Genomic DNA, 22,724 nt, shown 5'->3' with positions numbered 1-22,724 from the left:
TGTCTTTTACTGTGTGTGTGAATAAATTGTGTTTATCATTTTAAAAGAGACTTGTGTTTTGATTGAGTTGTTGAATATGGTTGATGGATTATACTTTGAAATCACTCTTACATATATTTTTTATATGCACTTTATTGTAAGTAATCTTTATACTATCGGTGTTGTCTTCATCTTATTGTATGGTTTTGTAATTAAGACTGAATGAAAATATAATTTTTGTAATATTTCTATAGTTTAATGCATGCGAAGGACTTCAAATAATGCTAAGTGGAAAGTCAAAATTAGAACCGTAAAGCTTAAACATGACAATGGTTTGAAAACAATACACAGTTATATTCACATACACAAACTCGTACGTATCAATACACTTACATTAAAGAGAAATATTAAAGACTTATAAATTCTCATATGAGATAAGAACGCTCTTTCTTAACTTAGTTGGTCACATGATCGATAAAAGATCCTCACCTATTTGTGATTTGTCATGAAATAATATACATCGATAGATATGTTACTAAGTGTGTAATAGTTTTTATTTTTCTTAAATTCAAAGTTAAAACCAATTTGTTAATTGTAGGATTATATTAAGTGCTAAAAAAATGCGATATTTTCGCTTATAATTTCGGTTGATAAGTAAAGTTTTATTACAAGTTCCCTCACACGAATGAACAATAACATGTTGGATATTTGAAAGCTTGAGTGGATGATTTGTAAGTATCTTAAACATTATTATTATTATTTGTAATGCGTGTGTGTTAATTAATACTTAGAGTGCAAAGAGTAAATGGTTAAGTGCTATTGGTTATTAATACTAAGAGTAAAGTGATATTGAGTTTTAAATTTAATTAAATCATTTCGTTTGAAGATTCAGTTGAAAAAATTTTATTTTGTAAGTTTGAAAATTTTTGAAAAAAAAAAAAAAAGATTGAAAGGAAAAAAAAAACAATATGTTACAAAAATATTATTATTATTATTATTTTGATTTGAAAAAAATATTTTTGCGGAAAAATTTATTGTTGTAAGAATAAAAATTTATTTTTATATGATTGAAAAAAAAAAATTGATTTTTTTTTTTTAATTAGTGGAAAAATATTACAAGTTTGAGAAATTATTTCTTAAAAAACATTTTATATGATTAAAGAAAACAAAAATTTTTGATTTCATTTTCTAAGTAGAAAAATATTACAAGTTTGAAAAAATACTGTTTTGAATCAAAAATCTGTTTTTGAAAGAAATATTCTTACAAGCTGGAAATTTTTTTTTATAAGTTTGAAATGAAAAAGAAATTAATTCGAAACTACGAATTAAAATCTAAAATTTTGTTTGGAAAACCAGACATCAGGCTATTGCCGATCTATGTGCTTGATATTTGAGAAACGTGAACTAATTTTAATTGGTCAGAAACAGTGACATCACTTGAAAGACGTAGGCCAGGTGGTGAATAATACTCGCACGTGGGGTTTGTTATCTGTTATCGGTAAAGGGGTAGATAGCAATATTGATAAAGTCATTTTCTCAATTCGTCTCGGTGAGTGTGGACGATCCGAAGTGCTGTAGCATTACGGTAGTTTTTTTCAACAGCCGAGTTGATTTGCGATATCACGGCATGCGTTCTGCAAATCGACGATGGGCAGCCAGCCGTATGCAGTGATTTCAAATAAAACATGCGTGTAATTGTAATTTTGTGAGATTGAGTTATAATTAACAATCCACTTATTACAATTTCATTCACTGTTTTTAAATAACTTCGCGATAGCTGGTACTTGAGGGATTTCACCCCAAAAAGGTTAGTCTTTTGTACTTAATTTTAGTCAGTATTTAGCTATAACTTAATTTGTCAAAATTTAGATTAAGTTTCTTAATTTAACGTATAGCTGTCCATTTGAATGTATCGTTCGAAAAGGATAAAGACTAAAATAAATGATATCGATTTTGTTAAAGAAATTAGTTGTTAAAGTAAAATATTATTGGGAAAATGAAATAGCCAAAGTGATTCTAATTCATGAAGGTTGAAAATTTTGTTTTATTCTAACAAGAGTGCTTGTATGAAAAAAAAAATAATAATAATAAAGTAAAACACTATGCAATAAAATGACTAAGTTAAATACTAATCAAAAATAATTAATAGAGTTGATTAAATAAAATGTGATAAATTAAATGAAACTCTTGAAAAGCATATAAAGTGATGAAATGTAACTTGAGTGCGAAATTTTCTTACTGGAAAAAATTAAATAAGTTGATTTTTAAAATCCATGAAAATTTCTTAATGATAAGTGTTTATTAATGCTAAGAGTAAATTGATTCCAAGTTTTGAAATGAATTTCAGTAGAAGTTATTTTTCGGTAAGTCTATTTTTAAAATTTGCTGACATGAAGTTTTGATACTTGACTTATAATTTTAACATTTCTCGGGTTCTTCATTGATGTTTAACTTTTTTATGTGATGTGTTTTATTTTAGCGTAGGTAAAAATAATTAAATAAAAGTGAAATTTATAAATTGTAATGAAAATTCTGTTAATGAAATTAGTTGGTTGTAAAGTAATATTTTGGAAAAAGCTGTAATGAATGATAAATAGTAAAACGCAGTAAGTAAAATAGTAAAGTATGGTAAAGTAAAATAAAATAGTCAGAGGGGATTTAATTCATGAAAGTTTAAAAATTTGTTTTATTCCATCAAGAGTGTTTGCATGAAAAATAAATAAAGGAAAATATGATTAACTTAAATATCGATGATAAAAAATAATTATTAGAGTTAATTAAATGAAATGCGATAAATTAAATGAAACTCATGAAAAGCATATGTAGTGATGAAATATAACTTGAGTGGGAAATTTGGTTACAGTAAAAAATTATTTAAGAAGATAATTTTTAAAATTCATGAAAATATTTGATAGTGATAAGTGTTAATTAATACGAAGAGTAAATTGATTGTAGATTTTGGAAAATTAAATGGATAAATGTATAAAAATAATAACGTATGTGATAATGTAAAATATTAACAATGAAAAAAGAATCAAAGACGATTAAATGAATCTAAATCGTAAATGAGTTGCTATTTTAGTAAACTCAAACTAGAGTGAAAAGCATTTTAGTAGGAACATGTTAAAATCTCTTGTGCTAAGAAAAATAAATAACTTTTAAGCATAATTTTGTAACTGGAATAAATGTATGATAAAATGATTAAGTTAAGTATTAATGAAAAAGTAATTATTAGAGTTAATTAAATGGAATGTGATAAATTCAATGAAACTCTTGAAACATATATGCAGTGTTGGAATGTAACTTGAGTGCGCAATTTGCTTACTGGAAAAAATTAATTAAGTTGATTTTTTAAAATCTGAGAAAATTTGTTAATGATAAGTGTTAATTACTACTACGAGTAAATTGATTGCAAGTTTGACATGATTGTAAAAATTGAAGACATGATAACGTTTTGAAAAATTTGAAGGTTCGATTCCTGTCACTACTTGTGAAAAATTTCTAAGTTTAAAAATATCGGGGAAAAAAAAAAAAACGATAAAGTAAAAACAAGCGAGAAAATGATCAAACTCTAAAATATACTAAAAAAAAATCGAAATCACGAAAAAATAATCTAAGTCTGAAATGCTTGAAATTAGTTAAAGACTAAAAAGTTAAGAAAATAGTTAAAGACTGAAAATAATTGAAAAACGCTAAAATAGTGAAAAAAAAAATCAAAGTGCTAAATGACAGGAAAAAACGTTAAAGTTCAAAATGTATGAAAGAATATTTAAGTTAATTATTTCTTAGAAAATTTAACAAATAAGAAAAAATATTTTGTTGTATGAAAGTCAAAAAAAAAAAAAAAAAAATTAGTTAAGAAAATTATTTCTTCGAAATTTTTACAAGTTAGAAAAATTATTTGTAAATTTGACAAAGAAAAAAGAAAATTTAACAAGTTAGAAAAAATAAAAAGGATAAAGTTTGAAATGCATGAAAAAGAAAATCAAAGTTTAAAATATATTTCAAGTCCACAAAGCATTGAAATAAATCTAAAATCTCGAATGGGTTGTATTTAAATAAATCTTTACTTAAGTGAAAACTTTGTTATTATGAAAAATAATAATAATAATGATGATAGTTTCAATTATGAGCTGAAATTCAGTTAATGATATGCCATGATTAGTACTAAAGAGTAAATTAACTGATGGTTTTAAAATTAATTTAATTGTAATATTCGTTGTCATGGTACAGATTCACATTAAGACTGAAAGAGTAATGAAAAATATAGCATAGTGGTTAGCATACGTTTTTGCTAACTCAAAGTTTGGGTGTTCGATTCCCAACTTCAACACTCTGTAAAAATAAAAATAATTAAATTCGTAGAAATAAAAAAATAAAAATAAACCTCTCAATAGATGGCGCCATGAACGTTAAACACCGCATAAGTTAAAGCATAGCAACAGGTGTTGCCAACCGAAAACTAAAAACTCTGGTTGTCATGACAACAAGTTCAAAATATTCTAAGTCCGAAAACGCGGGAAAAATATCTAAAACGCGGGAAAAACCCTCGTCACCTTCTACGGGTTCTCGCGGCGGCCCCGGTCGTGGGGAGGGTCAACCCCAAGGTCGGGAGGGGGTGGGGAGGAAGTGGAGGAGGCGGTGGGAGGAAGAGTGGGAGGGGGAGGCGGATTGCAGATGCATACTACCGCCACCGCCTCCTGTTGCAGAACTCTCATTATTCCCCTACTAATACATTCCTATTTACGAACGAATGTTATCACTGGTACCGAGGAATTAACATTATTTTGAGACCAACACATCATTTTTTATGCAGAACTTTTTCACTATGTTCGAGAGCGTGTGTGTAAAGACTAACAACTGAAATATACAAGTAACATTTTGATTTCCATCTGATATACAGAAACAGCACATTAGTTAAGTTTGAACTCTTCAAAACAAGGCATTTGTCTAAAATCTCAAAATATTTCAAAAAAAAAAAAAAAAAAAAAAAAAAAACATAAAAAAAACATCTTTATGTATATGGAGATATAACTGCATATTATCTTCAGTAAAATTAACATTTATTATTTGGTAGCTAATTAAAAATTATTTTTATGGCAGTGATATATGAAAATGTTTAATGTCTATAGTATTAACCTCTTTTCTCTACTTTTTCAAAATGTTTTACGGAAGCCCACGTGTGTATATACCATTATTTCGAGTCTCTTTATTCTTCTCTTTTACAAAGAATAAATTTTAGCTAAAATATTTATTTTTGGCCAATGTCAGCATTACCTTCAGTTTCAGGAGGTTTTTCTCTTAGTTTTTATTTCCTACTTCTTTTTATCATTTCTTGTGGGGATCTGGTATGCACATCTTCAAATTCAAGACGGAAAAAGTGAATTCTCTCTCCCACAATAGGCCGCGAAACGACGCCTGCATTCAAAGAGGCCATCTAACCGGATAAAGAGGGCGGAAATAATTAAATATCGAGGTCGGTCTGGGACATTTTGAATTTTTTTTTCTCGTTTTTTTTGCGTCGGAATTTTTGCGGCCCGCCGACGCAAAACGGATTAGGAGTTGAGCCTGCCATCGATCTCTCAACTGCTCTCTCTCTTCGCTGTTGAGCCAAGCTTCTTCATCGATGAAGTGATGGACATGGCGAAAGGCACCACTCAATTTGCTTGCGCCAAATTTTATCATTTGTTACTTTTTATTTTCTTGGAACATTTATCGGCGGTCTCGGATAAAAGTAAAACGAGAAAGAATGAAATTTTCCGAATCATTTTGTCTCTTCAAAATATATATTACCATGATAGACCGAAATTGGAAGATGTCAACTTTCACCGGTGATTTACCGGAAATATTCAATCTTTCGCCTATATCATTGGCATGTGGATGTTTATGTTCACTAGTGCCGGATCTTCGATTTTTCCCAGTCGGGGTAAAAACGTTAAACTGGAGCCCTTTCTAATCTTCCTTTCTTTTTTAAAATAGTTTCAACGAAGAAACACAGAAATAGGGGTTTTAATGCCTAAGGTAACTGCATTTCCCACCCCTAGATGTTATCGCCAGGGACAAGAAGCCCAGCGTACTCACCCCTATATCCGGCACTGATATTCACAGGCCAATGTCAACTTTTATCAGATTTAGGACTTTTACAGTACCATATATACTAGATAACAGTGTTCCTCAAATTTTTTAAATCTCAGTACAGCAATACCCAAGCCACTTTTAGTACGTATATCTCCGAAAAATTGCACTGGTATGTATGCCATAGTTTTATATAACTTTATCTTTTATTCATAAATTTTATCTATCAATACCATTAAGTTTTAACTATAACGTATAAGATACCTGTTCTTGATTTATTCACTCAAAATATGCGCATATTTTATAAATAAAATAGGCAAAATGAAATAAAAATTTCTAATACATCTCCTAAAAAAACACAACAAGGTCCTTTGAGCGTAACTTTCGTAACATGACACTCACAAAATTCAAAGCTATTTAAATCTACCATTGTGTGAGTCCGTTATTTCATGGATCCAGGCCAGTTTTTAATTCAGTAGTGGTGCCATCTATGAAATAACATTGAACTAGATGGTACATCGCCTGCTGCATTAACAACAAAAACTCGTGAATGATGACACTCGGATAGGCGAACATTCAGAAGAAAACTTACTTTGGAATCCTGTAGCAAAGGATGATCATACACTCCCGGGAAGAATACTTTCATGACGTACGTTCTATGATCTAATGTAGGTATGCCGCATGTCTCCAAGTCATTGGTCAAATCCGTCATATCCGTTTGCAATTCTGCAAATGCTGTGAATTGGGAAGAGAAACATGTTTCAGTCAAAACTTCTAAACACTTTACATCGCTTTTGTAAAATTTTGGAAATATTAATAAATTTAGAAGTAACTAACGCTTAAGTTTAGGTTACTAGTTTTTTTCTGGAAGTGAGAAACTGAGTTTTTGAAATAATAAAATAAATAATAAGTCAATATCTTGCCCCTTCATCACGTTCGTCTGACTTATTGACTGAGCGGAAAATTTTGCTTGTCGCGATGATCCCTGGCAAAAAAAAAAAAAATGTAAAAATAATTGATTGCATAGTTGAAGTATGACATTCAGCCGCTTTAGTAATATAATTGATTAAAGGGTGAAAAAAGAGTCAACAAAAGTTTGTATAAAGCTTTCCCCAGTATTGTTTCTCCTCAAATTAAGTTTTCAAAAACAAATTAAAAAGCAAAATAAATAAATAAATAAATAAATAAATAAATAAATAAAATAAATCAGACGCTTTTCAGTTGTTACAACTACAGTTTTATTTAAACATTCAAGAAAAAAAAAAAAAAAAAAACGCTTGTCATGTAACCGTACCTTGCTTGCATTCGGACCTCACGCTGTTCTCCAGGGTGTCCATTTGCAACTGAATACGCTTGTACTCTCGTTCTGCCTGCGAATTCTTGTGCCTCAGTACTGCCAAAATGATTAGACTAAACAGTACAAGTATTGCACCACCCGAAGCTATGCCTATAACAGCCCCCGGTGGTAGCTCATATCCTTTGGCTACCTCATACTTCAGATATCCAAGCTCGAAGCGCAAATTGCGTCCCACTCGCACCTAAAAGAAGAAAAGTAAAGTGGTTAAATAAATGTATATTTTGTGGCTTTTTACTTGATTTGTTTTAACTTACTGTAAAAGCTCTTATTTTCACGAATCGACAGGCTCGAGAAATTAGCAGGCTTTAATTTCCGCGAACCTGTCGATTCGTGAAAATTTAAGCATCGCGAAATATTTTAACTAATCAACTTTCGATTCTGTTGACTTATAATTTGCGAAATTTTCAGCTAGTAAAATCACCGATATTTTCATAAAAATTACGGCTCGCGAAAAGAAATTCTTTTACAGCATTCAAAAATATTTGTTCATAGATTTTATAGACGGCATCCATGATCATTTTAAATGCAGTTATTAAATTTTACCCAAGTATTCAGCAATTTTCTTTATGAAATAAAATTCAGGACCTCTGAGGTCCCTAATATAATAAATAAAAAAGTAAATAAATGAAAAATAAATCAAGATGCAGATACGTTCATTGCATTTCTTTTTGTTAAGAAAATTGAACAATTTATGCTAATTTTTTGGCATTATTAAATTTTTAAATTCTTGCAGTAAGTTTTCATGACAATACAACAATTGTTTATTCCCGATGCAATTGAAATCATTGCTGATAACAAGTCTTTCTATATTAGCAGTGAAAGAAAGTAATATTAAAAAAGCTGATACTTTCTAATGGAAATACAAACTCGTATTTTCCGACACATGAGCGAATTGAAATATTAACTGTAAAGCTATGTTTACACTCATCCGACAATAGAAAACTGACTTTTACAAACAACCTACAAACAAAAGACAAGCAGCCGTATTCAGCAGCAGATTCGAACCTCGGTCAGACATCCAAACCGCCGGTTGAACCCTTATTGAAATTGTATTCACCAGGCGACTAGAACCTAAAACGTTGAACAAAGTCGACTTATTGGTTAAAGATAAACGAAAGCATTGATCAACGTTCTTTATGCCTGATAGAGACTCGAATCAGCTCCTGAATATAATCGTTACTGACTCGAACTGGGCAGTTTCGAGCGATAGACATAGAACAAAAAATTTAATTAACTAACGGTTTTGCATTTATCGTTTTTCGGAGTGTTGTTGTCTTTTGCCGGATAAGTGTGAGGAAAACGAAGATCGAATATTTTATCATATTGATCGCTCGTTTGTATAGAACAATGAGAAGTTTTCCCGATCAACTCTATTTATATAATACTTACCACTACCATGGGCAATCCTAGTTCCGTTTTCCTTCCGATTTCATCAGTTCCTTGTGGCTGAACATCAGGTGGTAGACAAACAAGTTGCGCAGAGGCCAAAGAAGTCAAATTGCAGGGTCTGCTGCCGATGGTAACATTTACCTCAGGTTCTGTGCTTGCTAGACGTAGATTTTCACCCTGCGAAAATAAAAACAGGCATGGTTATTCTGATGTTACACAACACATTTTAAAATGTGAACCACCGCAGGATCTACATCCTTTTGTAGATTTTGTCAAAGCTCAGAAAGATAAATATGCTGCTTGCTGCTTTCAAGTCAAGCCTTCCTTAAAGTAGAGAGAAAGCTTCCGAATTGTCTCAGTTTTTAACAAATAAAATGTCTTTATTATTTCTGGTAGCACAGTATGATTGCGTTATCAATCCTGCCTACATTTCACATTACACGAGGCAATGAGTTGCAGATATTTTGAGTCACTTAATAGGTTGTCATTCTCTTTGTACGGAAGAGAAAGTATGGATACCTGTTATGATCTCCAAAAAAAGAAAAAGTTTGCATATTTTCCATTTTTTTTTTTTTTTTTTTGATAAGGGGCGGTGGATGGTGGATTCAATGAGTTTTTTTGAAAACATGAAGCAAAGTTCTTCCCGTACATTTGCACGCAAATCTTTAAATGGAAGAAGAGAGATCTTTAGCGGTTTTTCAAAGATGCAGAGACAATATACTACGTGTGATACGAATGTAAAGGGTGTCTGTCCTTCAGTAAATCGGCGTTTGCTCGTAACCACAAAGAGCACAATTTTCCGGAGCAATATCTGCTTCATAAATGTTTTCTTATGATAATGTTCTTAATCATAACAGAAGACAACAAACTTGCTACGTGATACAAAGACCAAACTACACGTACCTCAATGACCAAGGAGTCTCCTTTGAAGAGCTTGACTCCATCGTCTTCAAAAGCCAAGAACTTGGGATCAGATACATAAGTGAGATCAGAGTGGAGGCTGGGGAAGGAGTCCTGAAGAGCCCGGACACTTTCCACACCATCCATAATGAAACCAATCCGCAGCTTCAGCAGGTGGTCGGCGCTCTCTTCCGCCATGTAGTCTGCTTGCGCTTGTTGCCACTTGGATAGAGACCCGGACACTGAGGGGCTCGGACACACCATAAGGTGGTCGGAACGAACTTCACATACCTGAAGAAAAACATGAGATCAAGTTTTGATTACGGACACACATACGTCTAACTAGGAATTTATGAATTGTGGACTAGGTTTGTGAACAACTTGTGACCTTTAACTTACTTTGGACCTTAAACTTATTCGCTTCGTTTTTTTTGCGCTTTTGTAGAGACACCAAAATGGGATAGTTTAAGGATGCTGTTGGTTGACGAATTGATATATATGGTTGTAGTTTGAAGGAAGAGTGCAATTATATTTTATAGAGTCATTGAGAACAGTGTACAGGAGATGCAAAACAGCAAGCTAAGTCAGAAATTTTCGATGAGGCAAAACGTTGAAGAAAATTTATTTAAGCTTTTTTTTTTCTTCTCTTAAAAATTTTAAATTAAAAAAAAAAGCAAAACGTTTTGAAGCATGGGAAATGTCCACTCCAGCACGAACGGTAAAACATTTAAAAGAAAATCCAGCAAAATTGAAAGGCATTCATGACATAATTTGTAATCTAGTCGTAATAATAAATACAATAATCGGGACTTTTTTTTGGAATTCAATGTTCTCGACATAGAATTTTCGCACTTTAGTACGAAAATTTCCACATTAGGTTCAGACATGGTAATGTTAACGTTTAGAAAATTCCAGCCACGTCGTCTATGCATCTCTCATCCCTTCAAAAGTGGTCATGTTGCAATTGGGTTTTGTTGGTTAAAAAGATACAAAATATTTCTAATGCCCATAAACTTTCGTGTATGAAGCTTTTGCTTAGCACTTTATTTAATGCAGTTTTCGAAAACAGGAGAAAAATGTTCTTTCTTGTAGAAAATAATTTAGTCATAGTTTCTTTAGGCGTTACAAAATGTAAGATTAGGGGCGAAGGTTTATTTTTATTTTTTCAACATTCTACACTATCGAGCTGTTGTATGGGAAACAAATTGCCTTTTTATCGATCTGTAACTTTTCAGAATGTTTTAACTTTTTCAAACAAAAAAATGGAAACTTAAATTCATGAAATTTCTGCTACTAGGTTTTGCATTTTTGAGTCAGTTATTTTCCCTTTTGAAATAAATTTGTGTTTTAGAAAATGAATTCGGTTGCTAAGATTGCATTTTCAAAAGCTATTAGTGTGTATATAAGATGGGCGCTACATATGATTCAACGCATAAAAGTCGAAACATAAACATAAAAGTTAAAAAAACACTACCAAATTTAGATTAAAATTCAGTTTTAAAATGTTTTTCGATCAACCGTTTACGTCCAAAGCTTTCTAAAAATCTATAAATTAAATCATAAAATTGAAAATAACATCAAATAAAATATACGCAGGCAATTCATCAAGTAAACGTCTAAAATATAAAACCAAAACCCATTCTAAAATCTAAATATGGTGTATAAGGGTAAAAATTACTTAATGTCCTCTTATCGAAAAGACCTAAGACCCAACAGCACAATGACTAAAATGAGACCCTAATGTGAAAGCTGTGTGGTAGGCACATAAAAAGGTTCCAATCACGTGACGAAACGTCTCAGTAAAGACATATTAACAGGTTGTTGCCACTTAGGAATGTCAGTCCACAGCGACGTCAAAAAATGACGTGCAGTGACGTCTTCAATAATGCCACAAAGCGAAGAGTCACAAATGAGCTTTTGCAGCGACGTTACAGTGAAGTCATACGAAACATGTCATATATGTATCACATCATGACTCTCGTGTGGTGTCAAATCTATGGATGTCACAAATGTGACACATCGTGACTCCAATGAGATGTCAATTCTGTCACTATGTGACTGTGACCGTTGCGACGGCCGTGTAACTTTACCGTGACATATTGTGTTATCAGCTCGAAACCTTCGCCTTGTTATAAAAATGTTCCAATTCGAAATTCTGAAAAGCAAAATCCATACGCGCTCCAACTTCAAACAGAGATTTATAACTTCAAAAAAATGTATTAGGCAGATAAAACGTGAAAACGTTTTTCATTTTATCCCTCGCAATCTAAAGTATAAAGATAACTTCATATTACTTATCAGAATTCCGATACCAAAAAATCGTTTGATCGCAATGAATTTCCAAATAATTTATTCCTAGGCACATATAACAGAAGATTGGGAACAATGCTTCTCCCACCAGCGAGACCGTTTCCTGCCATGGATTTACATTTGGGGACGGAATCCTATCTAAGATGAGAAACGGTGTAAAATTCAAAAGCGATGCAATAAATTATTACCCAGTCTCTCAGCATTCATCGTCGCAAGTCATTAAACCAAGTCGTTAAATAAATATATCTCAAAGTCATTAAATAAACAAACTCAAAATCACATATTAGCATCCTATTTAATGAAAAGCTTTGTCTATGGCAGATCTACAAGGATTTCCACTGCAGACGGATCCATCCTCCCCCCATCTTGACGCGTAATTGGCCTACTAAAAGGGGGAACGCATGGCATATCAATCTCGTCTTACTAATCGGATTGTGGAAGGCTCCCACCCCCTTTCGACGGTATAATGCGGGGATTAGTGAAGGGATTGTTCGGAGAAGCACATGAAAGGGGTAGTTACCGTTTCATTCACCAGGCTGTCGTTGAAGTAGACCACCATCCGAGGCTGCTGCACTGGTAGGAAGTTCACTCCGCTCACAGTCACCGCTCGGCCACCGCTGCAAAACATCATCAAGATTTCGCATCAGTCAGCAAATCAGCGATTAAAAGCGAAAACGGAAAAGACGATGATGAACGGGGGGAAGGGGGTAATTTGGCTCCGGAATGAGGGAATGATTCATTTTTCCACGTCATTCGCCACCCCATCGTCTCTATTCGGTTTTAAATCTCCGAATGATAGGTTCGGGTGATAAGAATTTTACGGAATTAACGGAAAGAAGGATAATTTCAACGGCTTTCGGGACTAGTTTTTTTTTTTTTTTTGGGACCTCCTTAATATACTTCGATTTGGAATGATATAATAAACTTATTATAGCATTCCAAATTTGTCCTAATTATTATGACACACTTGTGAAAGTTAATGATGGAAAAGGTATCATCCTTAACCTTGGCATGCCGATTGCCATACTGGTTCCGGCACCACAACTTTTCTTCTTACTTTTAGTGCGGCAGTTTTTTTTATAAAAAATAGTTTGCGAATCCAACGGATCTTCTGATATTCTTCTAGTTGCATTGTCAAGAAAGTCTTTAGGCTTAGTTTTACTTTATGAGGCTTACACTCTTTTCCAACGAAGAACTTTCATTACTTTGGGTTCTTTTGTTAACTAAGGGAAGTCGGGCGAATAATTTTTGCTTTGATCTATTGACCTAAAGATTTGTTATTATAAAATAATAACATTGAGCTACTGCTTTACCAAATTGAATGGATAACATCAAAACTTGTCAATACATGCTAATAAAAGCCAATTAACCTATATCAAACAGATCTGATTGTAATGGAGTAATATCAATGTGTTTATTAACATCCAAAGAGATTAAATGAACTACGGTTTAGAGCGAGCATATATTAGTGGTAAAAACTTACCTGATGAAACTTTTGAGAGGCGTGATCTTCTTCACTACGGGGTCATCTCTGTACACAAAAGGGTTGGGAAGCGTCAGTAACGCGTGGTCCACAGACAATCGCAGCTGACTAACATTATAGGACGGGATAGGACTTCTTGTCGTTCGGCAACTGATTTGGCTGCTGCTGGCTAGAGTTCTGAAATAAAATTTTTTAAGGATGTCAGACATGTGATACTCTATTAAGCTCCATACAGACTGAACATATAAGGTCATTTGTGCAATGCAAAGGATTTTCGTTGCGCCTTCCAACGACATGCTTTGCAGTTTCAGCCTCCAACTGATTGAAATTTTTCTGTTACATGATAAGCTATTCCACGGTAACGGAAGCATCAGAGTTGCACAAAGCATTCCACAAATGCTCTGAATATGTTAAAATCCTGTTTCATTGTATAAAGTTTAGGAATATGTTAAATTCCTGTTTCATCGCATGAACTTTAGGAAGAACATAGATTCTACTTCCATGTAACGCAATTTAATTTTGAATACCTCCATAAACAATGTTTAAATTCATTCATTTGTTCGGTAACGGACGCATCTCAGTAGCGATATGTCCGTTCGTTACTGAGTCAAAAAAAAAAAAAAAAAAAAAAAAAAAAAAAAAAAAAAAAAATTCTAACAATATTTTTGAAATTTTGGAAAAATTTAATTGCATTATAAAGTAGACTCTATGTTCTTCATAAAGGTCATGCAATGAAGCAAGAATCTAACGTATTCAAAAACTTTGCAGGTCTTTTGTGCAACAATTGATAAATTTATTAAAATGGAGTTGCCCAAACGCGAGTTAGGGATAAACACATAGGGTGGTCGGTGGTCATCCTAGATTAGAAGCATATCAGGTTTTTCTTCATAACATTCTGAAGAAAGATGATAGATTCGTCATCTAAAGCATCTCTAGATGTTCGCAATCCATTTAAAGTCATTCAGGATCTATTTTTCTGAAGGAGAGCTGCTTGTTCTGCAACGTACTTTCGATTCTTCTGCATTTTTATTTGGGAACGTAGTATGTACCGATTGCGCAAAGGATGGCATTTGTTACAGTTCCGTGCGTTCAGCTTGCATCTAGCTTTAGATTTTTTTACTTTAAGTTTAAAAGATTTATTGCTTACCTATCAACTTCACAAGGCAAATCATCCAGCATAACTCGCAGGTGGCTGCCCACGTTTAAGTTGGCACCAGTTAAATATAACCTAGTTCCACCAGATTGTGGGCCTTTGTTTGGATGAACTCTGTTCAAGTCAACAACCTAAAAAAAAGGACAAAGTTATTTTTAAGAATTTATAGAGTTTAGGAAAATTACGCCTTTTATTACTAAAAGGTTCTGTCACCTTTACAAATAGAGTTGATTGTCTTTTAGGCTTTGAAATGTTAGAGGAATTTCTACCAAAATATTTTTGAACAATCAATTTCTATAAAAATTTATCACACAAGAATCAGATAAAAAATTCTACAGGTATTTTAAAAAGAGTTAAATACAAATTCTACAGCTAATTTTTGAAAACGAATAGGAACGTTAAGAAGTTTTTCTTGAAAAAAATCTGTACGATTTTTCCAAAGTTCAATATCATCTACCTGTGTGCTATCGATATTCTGTAAAAATCTATTTAAGTGTTTCCGATGAATATCCTATTGAGAAAGTAGACAAAAAAGGTCTTATAACACTACACTAGCCTATGAATCATTTTTTAAATGGAATTTTAAAGAATTTTGTCTTCTTCCTAGACTTTTTTAAAAATCCTACTCTCTTATGCCCTCATCTTTTTTTTTTAAATATATATCCACGTTCACACAAGTAGGTATACCTGAAGGGCCTGAGATGTTGTCTGACATTTTCCAAAAAAAAAAAAAAAAAGTTCTCCGTATTTTCAAACGAACCATTATTCACGCTTAAATATCGTACTTCTAAGTCGAAGTAATTGAATTCGAAGTGCACACGATGCCAAAAAACTTCATTTCGGAAAGAGTCCAGAGAAAAAATGGAGCAGAATAGAGAGGAGAAGTTTTAGAATTTCGATTAAACTTTCATATTCGCATTAGCTCTGCAGTGTGGTGTTTCTTTTTTCTTGTTTAAAAATCGTTATTCCTCCATAGATTGCACATTTTCTGATCTCAGAATAATAGTGCACCACTGCTATAGAAGAAATCAGAGCTATTTTATGAAAAAATACTATTTTTTCCGAAAATCAATAGAAAGCGTTTGCATTTGAAACAAATATAGCATAGCTTACATCGTATATTAGTTTTATTTTATGTGGTTTATAGCATTAGTTCATATAAAAACCAACAAATAAATTAGATTTTGTTAACGTTTTAAATAGAATACTTGCCCTAGGACTAATTTAAATACCATTTAGTCTCCGGTTGCATTTAATAACTAGAACTTTTAACAGCAAAAGCGTTGCCGAACACTAAATATATGATCTAATTACATAATATTGGAAAGTAATTAGGGAAAATTATTCTATTATATCCAATTACAAAATGCTTTAATGTCTTTATAAAGAGAATTGTTTAAAGTAGCTAGAAAATGGGCATATGTACTGTGCAATCTTGGTTTAACGTTTCCGGACTATGACGTTTTATTGCATGTTACGTCATTTTTCGTTACTTCTAAGACAATTAACATCCTATAGCTATAAATCCTTTGACCTTATCGTTTTGCAATATTTCCCGCATTTTGCGCGTTTTTAATGAAGTATTCAATGATATTTTCGTAAAATATTCAACAACAGTACATAATGAAATGACGTATTAATACACACATCTACATTTTACATACTGGTGGACTGAATTCAGTCCTCCCCGCGCTCGATCAGTTTATAAAAAGAGGGAAGATCTCATATTCGCTACCAAGTTTTAAAACATGATTTACAAAGACTGACGCAAGAACCATGACACTGCCGTGGACGCGTAAACGGTACTATCCGTAGAAATGAGTTTTCGAGATATTCTAAGATACGCATTTTGGATTCAATACCAACAGTAGGGAAATATTGGAATTCGACTTTTTTTTTCGTGCTTTTTATCTCAGCGGAAATCAAATAAGCGAGCTCATATAATGGTCAACATGAAATTTTCAACAAATGAAATAAATGAGTAACACGAGAAGAATAATCCCTAGCAGTTCGATCAAAACTTTCAACTTCGCACTAGCCCTTCTTGACTGCGCCATTTTTTTTTTTAAATTTACTATTACTTCTCCAAGCGGTTATGTTTTACAGATTGCGGTTAAAAAAAGGAAAAAAAATCGTGTAGATGCATTCAATCTATTTTGCACTGCTCGGTTTAGAAACGCTTAATTTAAGTAAGCTCAATTTTTTCTCCTCTTTTCCCCCGCTTTAAAACTTTTAATGAGGTACGTTTTTTTCTACCTCTTATTTTATTTATCGTTACGGCTTTTTTACTTTAGTTTTTCAAAGTTTTTATGCTTTTTTCCCAGCGTTTTTTTAATGTTCCCACCGGAGCACGAAATTAATTATCTTTTTCGGCTTCTTGTTGACTCGTTATCCAATTAGCAAAGGAAGTTGATCGTTCTATCTTTTCGTTTAAATGTAACTTCCCGTGCTTGAAAACGTTCTCTCGACGACGCAACTGACGTTGCGTTAACGTTTTATCGCCGAAGGTAATTTTTTTTTTTTTTTGCTGTTAATCCAACAACAAAGATTTAAACTGCCCCAGGAAGCGGGTAATACTGTGCTATGTATTTAATTAACTAAAAAAAAAAAAAAAAACCCTTCGCAGTCGAAATGCTTCTGCAATTGAGTTATTTGCAGAGCAATGGTTTTGTTTCGTGTAAAACTTTATTCGAGCAAAAATTAGAGCACTTTGGGCATTTTGACTACTAACATCAGTATTAAGCATAAAAAGTAACTGGAATTTAAAAAATATCACTTCGCTGAACCATTGCACATTTGCTTTAGACACTTTATTTTTGACATTTATGCAAAGAAATCAATCAATTTTTTCTAGAAGATAGAAATAATTCTTCAAAGAATAAATAAATGAAAAATAAAAATAAAACCTTTACCGAAATTATCCCATACTTTTCAGTTCACATTTCTAGTGATAACTTGGACAGATGGCGTCCTTATGAACACAGGTAAAAAAAATAATAACATCATAAACTAATTCTTCTACGTTATAAGATCTTAAGTAGTATTTAAAAACACTTACTTTATAATAAAACCTTTCTCTTGCTTTGGTATGACCAGCTTTATTCCCAACTAAAACTTCAGCTGCCATAGGTCCAGCACTAGGGCCTGTTCTACAAACAGCTCTGTAGAAGAAAGTGCGAAACGTTGAATGGATATTGGAAAAACTAATGAAATATATTCAAAGAAAATCAGCATAAATTCAACTTTGATTTTAGTTTATGACATCATTGTAGTGATATCTACGCTTTCATTTTAGGACAGTTAACGCCAAGACCAGAAATTGTCAATTCAGTTTTTAGACAATACGCAAGTTTCTTCCGAATCTAACTGTTGAAGATTGTCTTTGTATTCTATGGGAGAACATTGAACACAGCAGAGTGAATTAAAGTGATGATAAAGTGTTCCTTTATTTCAACAGGAGTTTTTTCAGGACAGAATGAGAAAAGGTCTTCAATACATATTTTTAAACTAAACTTTAACTAACAATCCTCAAAAAATTAATTAAGTGAGCAATTATTTCTTTACATCCATTCAGCACAAGTTTCTTCATTGCTAAATGTTACTTCACAATCCTCCAAAGGTTTTACAATTACAACATTGAGCAACCATTTCTGAATATTCTTTAAGCATATGTTTACCTCATTAAACGCTCAACTTTGCTTCCTAATGCTTCGTACCCAAATCAGGTCAAATAGTAAACAACTATTTTCTAACATCCAGTTAGCATAAATTTACCTCATTGTCTATGAGGATTAATATAGGAGTTCCAACAAGCTCCCGATTTGAATGAAAAATTATTTGGTTGTCAGGTATGAGTGATTATCTAAGAGACTTGCTGGTGCACTATTAAAAATTTGGATAGTTCTCTTCTAAGAAAAATATAAAATTATTCGTACATACCTCACCGAAACGGAATACTCTTCTAGGATACATGGAATACCGCCAATGGTAATGTTGTCTCTGATTTCTTCTTCACTTGTTCCTAGATTGCTTCCTTCAATGGTAACCAATGTGCCGCCCTCTACAGGACCACTCAAAGGATGTATCTAAGGATCGAATTATTTTTTTATTTTACTACAGGACCATAGCAAGAATGGATCTGAGAATCAAAACATTTTTTTATATTTTATACTTCAGGACCATTCAAAATATATATCTGAAGGTTTGAATGTATTTTTTATATTACTACAGACCACTCAAAGGATGTATCTAAAAGTCGAGATTTTTTAATCTTTTACTGCAGGATCACCCAAAAGATGTATCTAAGGTTCGAAATAGTTTTTATATTTTATTACAGGACCACTCAAAGGATGAAACTAAGGGTCACATTTTTTTAAAATTTTTACAATTGGATCACTCAAAGGATATATCTAAAGGTTATTTTTGAGAATGGAACTACAATTTGACTTCTACAAAATTCGGAATCAAAACTATTTTGAAGCATTAGATATTTTCGATATTTAATTGCAAACTACTTGCCGATCGCGACAGCCAAATCTTTCTAGAAATAATACCATTCGCGGGTTTTTCAGGATTTTAATCCACATAAAATATATTGAATTAGAAGTAAGAGAAAAGTAGGTTAATGCAGCAAAATAACGTAGTACGCACTGACGTAACAACATTTGTGGAAATGTAATCCATGTTATGAACATCGAAGCAGCAAAAGTACAGTGAAGTAGAGCCAAGATACTTAAATCAAATTGCAATCGTCCATTTCTCGAGGGGAAAAAAACGCAATCATTTTTGGCTGATCAGTTCCCAACGAACTGATTTAAAGAACATTAAAATCGACTGTGATTTTACTGAAGATTTTGAGCGTTCACTATGCTAGTTTAAGATGAGTTTTTATTTCTACTTCTTTTTAAATAATAAATAATAAAATACAGGATTAAAACTCTTATAAAGATGACCTAATCAAAATGAAATGCATTATTTCTTAAAAGAAATAAAGCATCAACCATTTCTGGCTTATCAGTTTGCTAATTATACTTTTACATCGGACTTACATCAATATTTTGTATTTTATCTTCCATTTTAACTGTAGAACCGAAATGCGTTGAAGGGCAATTGATAAAGCACTTTAAAGTAGCTAAATACCTAATCAAAACCAAGATCCATTAAAGCAAAATCAAAAATCAATAAAGTCAAGACCGAAATGAAATAGCGGGAAGATCATCAATTCAAAATAAAATCTTCCATTTCCTAGAAGAGGAAAATGGTGTCAAATGCAGTTTCTGGTCGGATCCCAACTTCCTTTTATCAAGTCAGAAACAAAGCTTATACACCCAGAAGAGAAAGAGAAAAAGAGAAGAATGATCCCCGATTAAAAGCGTCCATCTTGGCTTTTGGATTCACTCATCTTCTTAATGACCCAAGAAGTTGAAACTAGGTGCATGGCATCTCTTTGCTCTCTTCAAATCGAAATTCGTCGCTTCTTTCTCGGCTCTTAAGAATTCTCGGGCGATTGTTTTATGAAGTTAGCGAAAGGGAAAGGAAAAGTTTCTTGAGCAGGGTTATCTGAATTTATTATCTGGATGAAATTCGAAGCATTACATTGCTGCTTTGGAATTGATTCACTCGCAAATTTAGTTCAAATACATCTATATATATATATTATTTCTGTAGCCCGTTTTTCTGTCGCTACGCGAGTTTTTCCTCAATTCTTTATCAATTTCCTTGATTTACCACTCATTTTAAAGCTTATCGAGCAGGCTAATGACGAAAAATAGATATAACAGGTCTAACATATATATGTATAAAACTGTCTACTATACTAACATATAGATATAATTGTCTATAAATAGGTCTAACAGTTGTTATTCTATCCAAAAAAAAAAAAAAAAACCTGTTTAAAAGTATCGGACGGAGTTTTTCAGTTAAATTTATAAGTTTAACTTGCGCTGCGACCAACAGAGCTGAATAGCTCGATTGGTAGATCGTTCGTTCGTCTGGTAACCAGATGAGCGAGGTTCGGGCCTGCCCTGGAAAATCTGCTGAAATCTGAAAATTAGACCTATAACACGCATTACATGAACACTTACCATACAGTAAGTAACGCACGTGAGGCAGTAGAATAAATGACCTGGGAAAGTCCCTTGATGCAGCCGTTATAAATTGACTGCTATTCGAATTTTAATTTTTTTTTTTTAAAGCTTTGGCTCCGGTCATAAAATTAAAGCATAATGTAAGCGAAAATATAAGTATCAGGTTTAAGATTTCAATCTACAAGGTAATAATATTTTGTTCAGGGAAAAAAATCGTATACTGAAATGTTCATTCTTCAAATTACAGTTTTTGACTCTTTGCATAGATAAAAACATTACTAGCCCAAATTGAAATTATGTTTTTCATTTAGTTAATCTATGAATATTTATTATCACAACATTGTATTTAACGAGGTTTTGTTACTGATGTTTTCAAATTACATGTCTTCTTATGTGCGTTTACTTTTCAGATTATTCTTCATAATGTTAATTCTTAGCAATTTTTAAAGAGTGGAATGCCATCTGAAACGATTCGAAGCAGTGCGGAGTTCCGCACGGGTAGCCTTGTTTAAACATTTATTCGTTTGACTAGCAACAATTAGGAATTGGGGTTTGAAGTTTATCATTAAGACTATTTCTAAAGAAATTTAAGAATTAACTACTTACCCAATCTATTCTTGGGGGTGGACAAGTAGTTGCTACAGGATCCAAGCAGGCATCTCCAAATTTACACGAACCATCACACCAAGCACACTGATATTTCCGATCTCGAGTCAAGCACAAAGAGCAGTCGGCTCTGCCTCCGTGACTTCCCAGCAGAGGACACTTATACAGAGTTACTAAAACACAAGTATGGCAACATATGAAGTTAAATTTTTTTTTACATAGAATGAAAGTTTAAAAAATTGTGAAAGACAACTGATTTGAAAAGGTATGTTTGAATTATTTTTAACTTTAAATTGACACCCCCGCCCCCCCCCCCCCCCCCATTGCGATTTTAATGAAAACTTCTATCGATCTAATAATATAATGGCAACGTATTTTATGCGATACAATATGGAGCATTTTACGATCTATTCGAATGACTCCTTTACAAATTTAGGTTAAAAACATTTTTTTAATTTTACTTACATTGTTAAACAAAGAAAATATTGTACAAAAATAATAAAATTAGCATGCATTTTCAGCAGTTTTATACTGAATTTGAAAATTTTGGAAAACTACTCACGTTAGACAGCTAAATTGTAAGGTGTGTTCAAATTGATTTACCTGATAGTTACCGTTTGAGTTACATAAAAATGCTTAGCATTAGATTTACTGATTTTTTCGAGCCAAAAATTTAATACATTGAAAAAACTCCTATTTATGTTTCTGTCTCCATGAACATCAACGAAAAAAATTTTACTAAAAAAGAAAAAAACTTACTTGTTATATAAAAAAATAACAATTATTCAAAACTAAAAACTTTTTTCTTACCATTTGTTTTATCTATATAGGTGTCATCATTCCATAAAACTGTAAGCGTCGCCGTGACTTTTCCAACTTCAGCTTGGTATGTATACTGTAAGAGAGGAATGTATTTTTTATTGGTGTACAGAAGTTCAAGTTACAACAGAAAAATTGGGCGCTGAGCAATAATTGTTACTGGAAAAGAATTTTCCAATAAATACGATTAATAAAAATGGATCCAGATTGAAAAAAAATATCAATAATGCAGCAAACTTTATTTTGTAAATCTAACTGTTGGTTGCAACTTCACTTACCGCTGTTTCTGAGCAGATGATTTTATTGTTCTTGGCTATAGCAAGTACACGTTCTTTAGCCCCTTCAATTTCTATGACACACTGGAAATTTTCCTGAAAGGATAAATTAAGTATTCGGATTAGAAAATGCATTTCTATAGCTGTCTATGTGTATCTAACATATGCATCAGTGGCTAATAAAATTCTTGAAGTTCGTTAAGGATAGCAAAAGTTTAATAGTATTCCATAAGTTAGCTAAATACATAACTGCTGAGCTGCTTTGGAACTAATTCTCACAAAGTATAAAATA

General features: G+C 32.4%; 1 protein-coding gene across 1 annotated transcript in view; it reads right to left on the bottom strand.

The window, feature by feature from the left end:
• LOC129216241 (plexin-B-like) overlaps positions 1-22,724 on the bottom strand; it is a gene marked incomplete in the record, with an annotated part of 97,627 nt that overhangs the window by 36,410 nt on the left and 38,493 nt on the right. The window contains 12 exon segments of the mRNA XM_054850440.1: positions 6,647-6,789; positions 7,349-7,592; positions 8,801-8,977; positions 9,704-9,991; positions 12,531-12,627; positions 13,494-13,670; positions 14,641-14,777; positions 17,705-17,807; positions 18,586-18,731; positions 21,339-21,511; positions 22,149-22,233; positions 22,436-22,528. Of these exon segments, the coding sequence (XP_054706415.1) occupies positions 6,647-6,789; positions 7,349-7,592; positions 8,801-8,977; positions 9,704-9,991; positions 12,531-12,627; positions 13,494-13,670; positions 14,641-14,777; positions 17,705-17,807; positions 18,586-18,731; positions 21,339-21,511; positions 22,149-22,233; positions 22,436-22,528 (1,863 nt within the window).

This window comes from Uloborus diversus, chromosome 2, assembly GCF_026930045.1.
Source record: "Uloborus diversus isolate 005 chromosome 2, Udiv.v.3.1, whole genome shotgun sequence".
NCBI lineage: Eukaryota > Metazoa > Arthropoda > Arachnida > Araneae > Uloboridae > Uloborus > Uloborus diversus.
The sequence above is the reverse complement of the archived record's forward strand: the minus strand, read 5'-3'. Positions and strand labels throughout refer to the sequence as shown.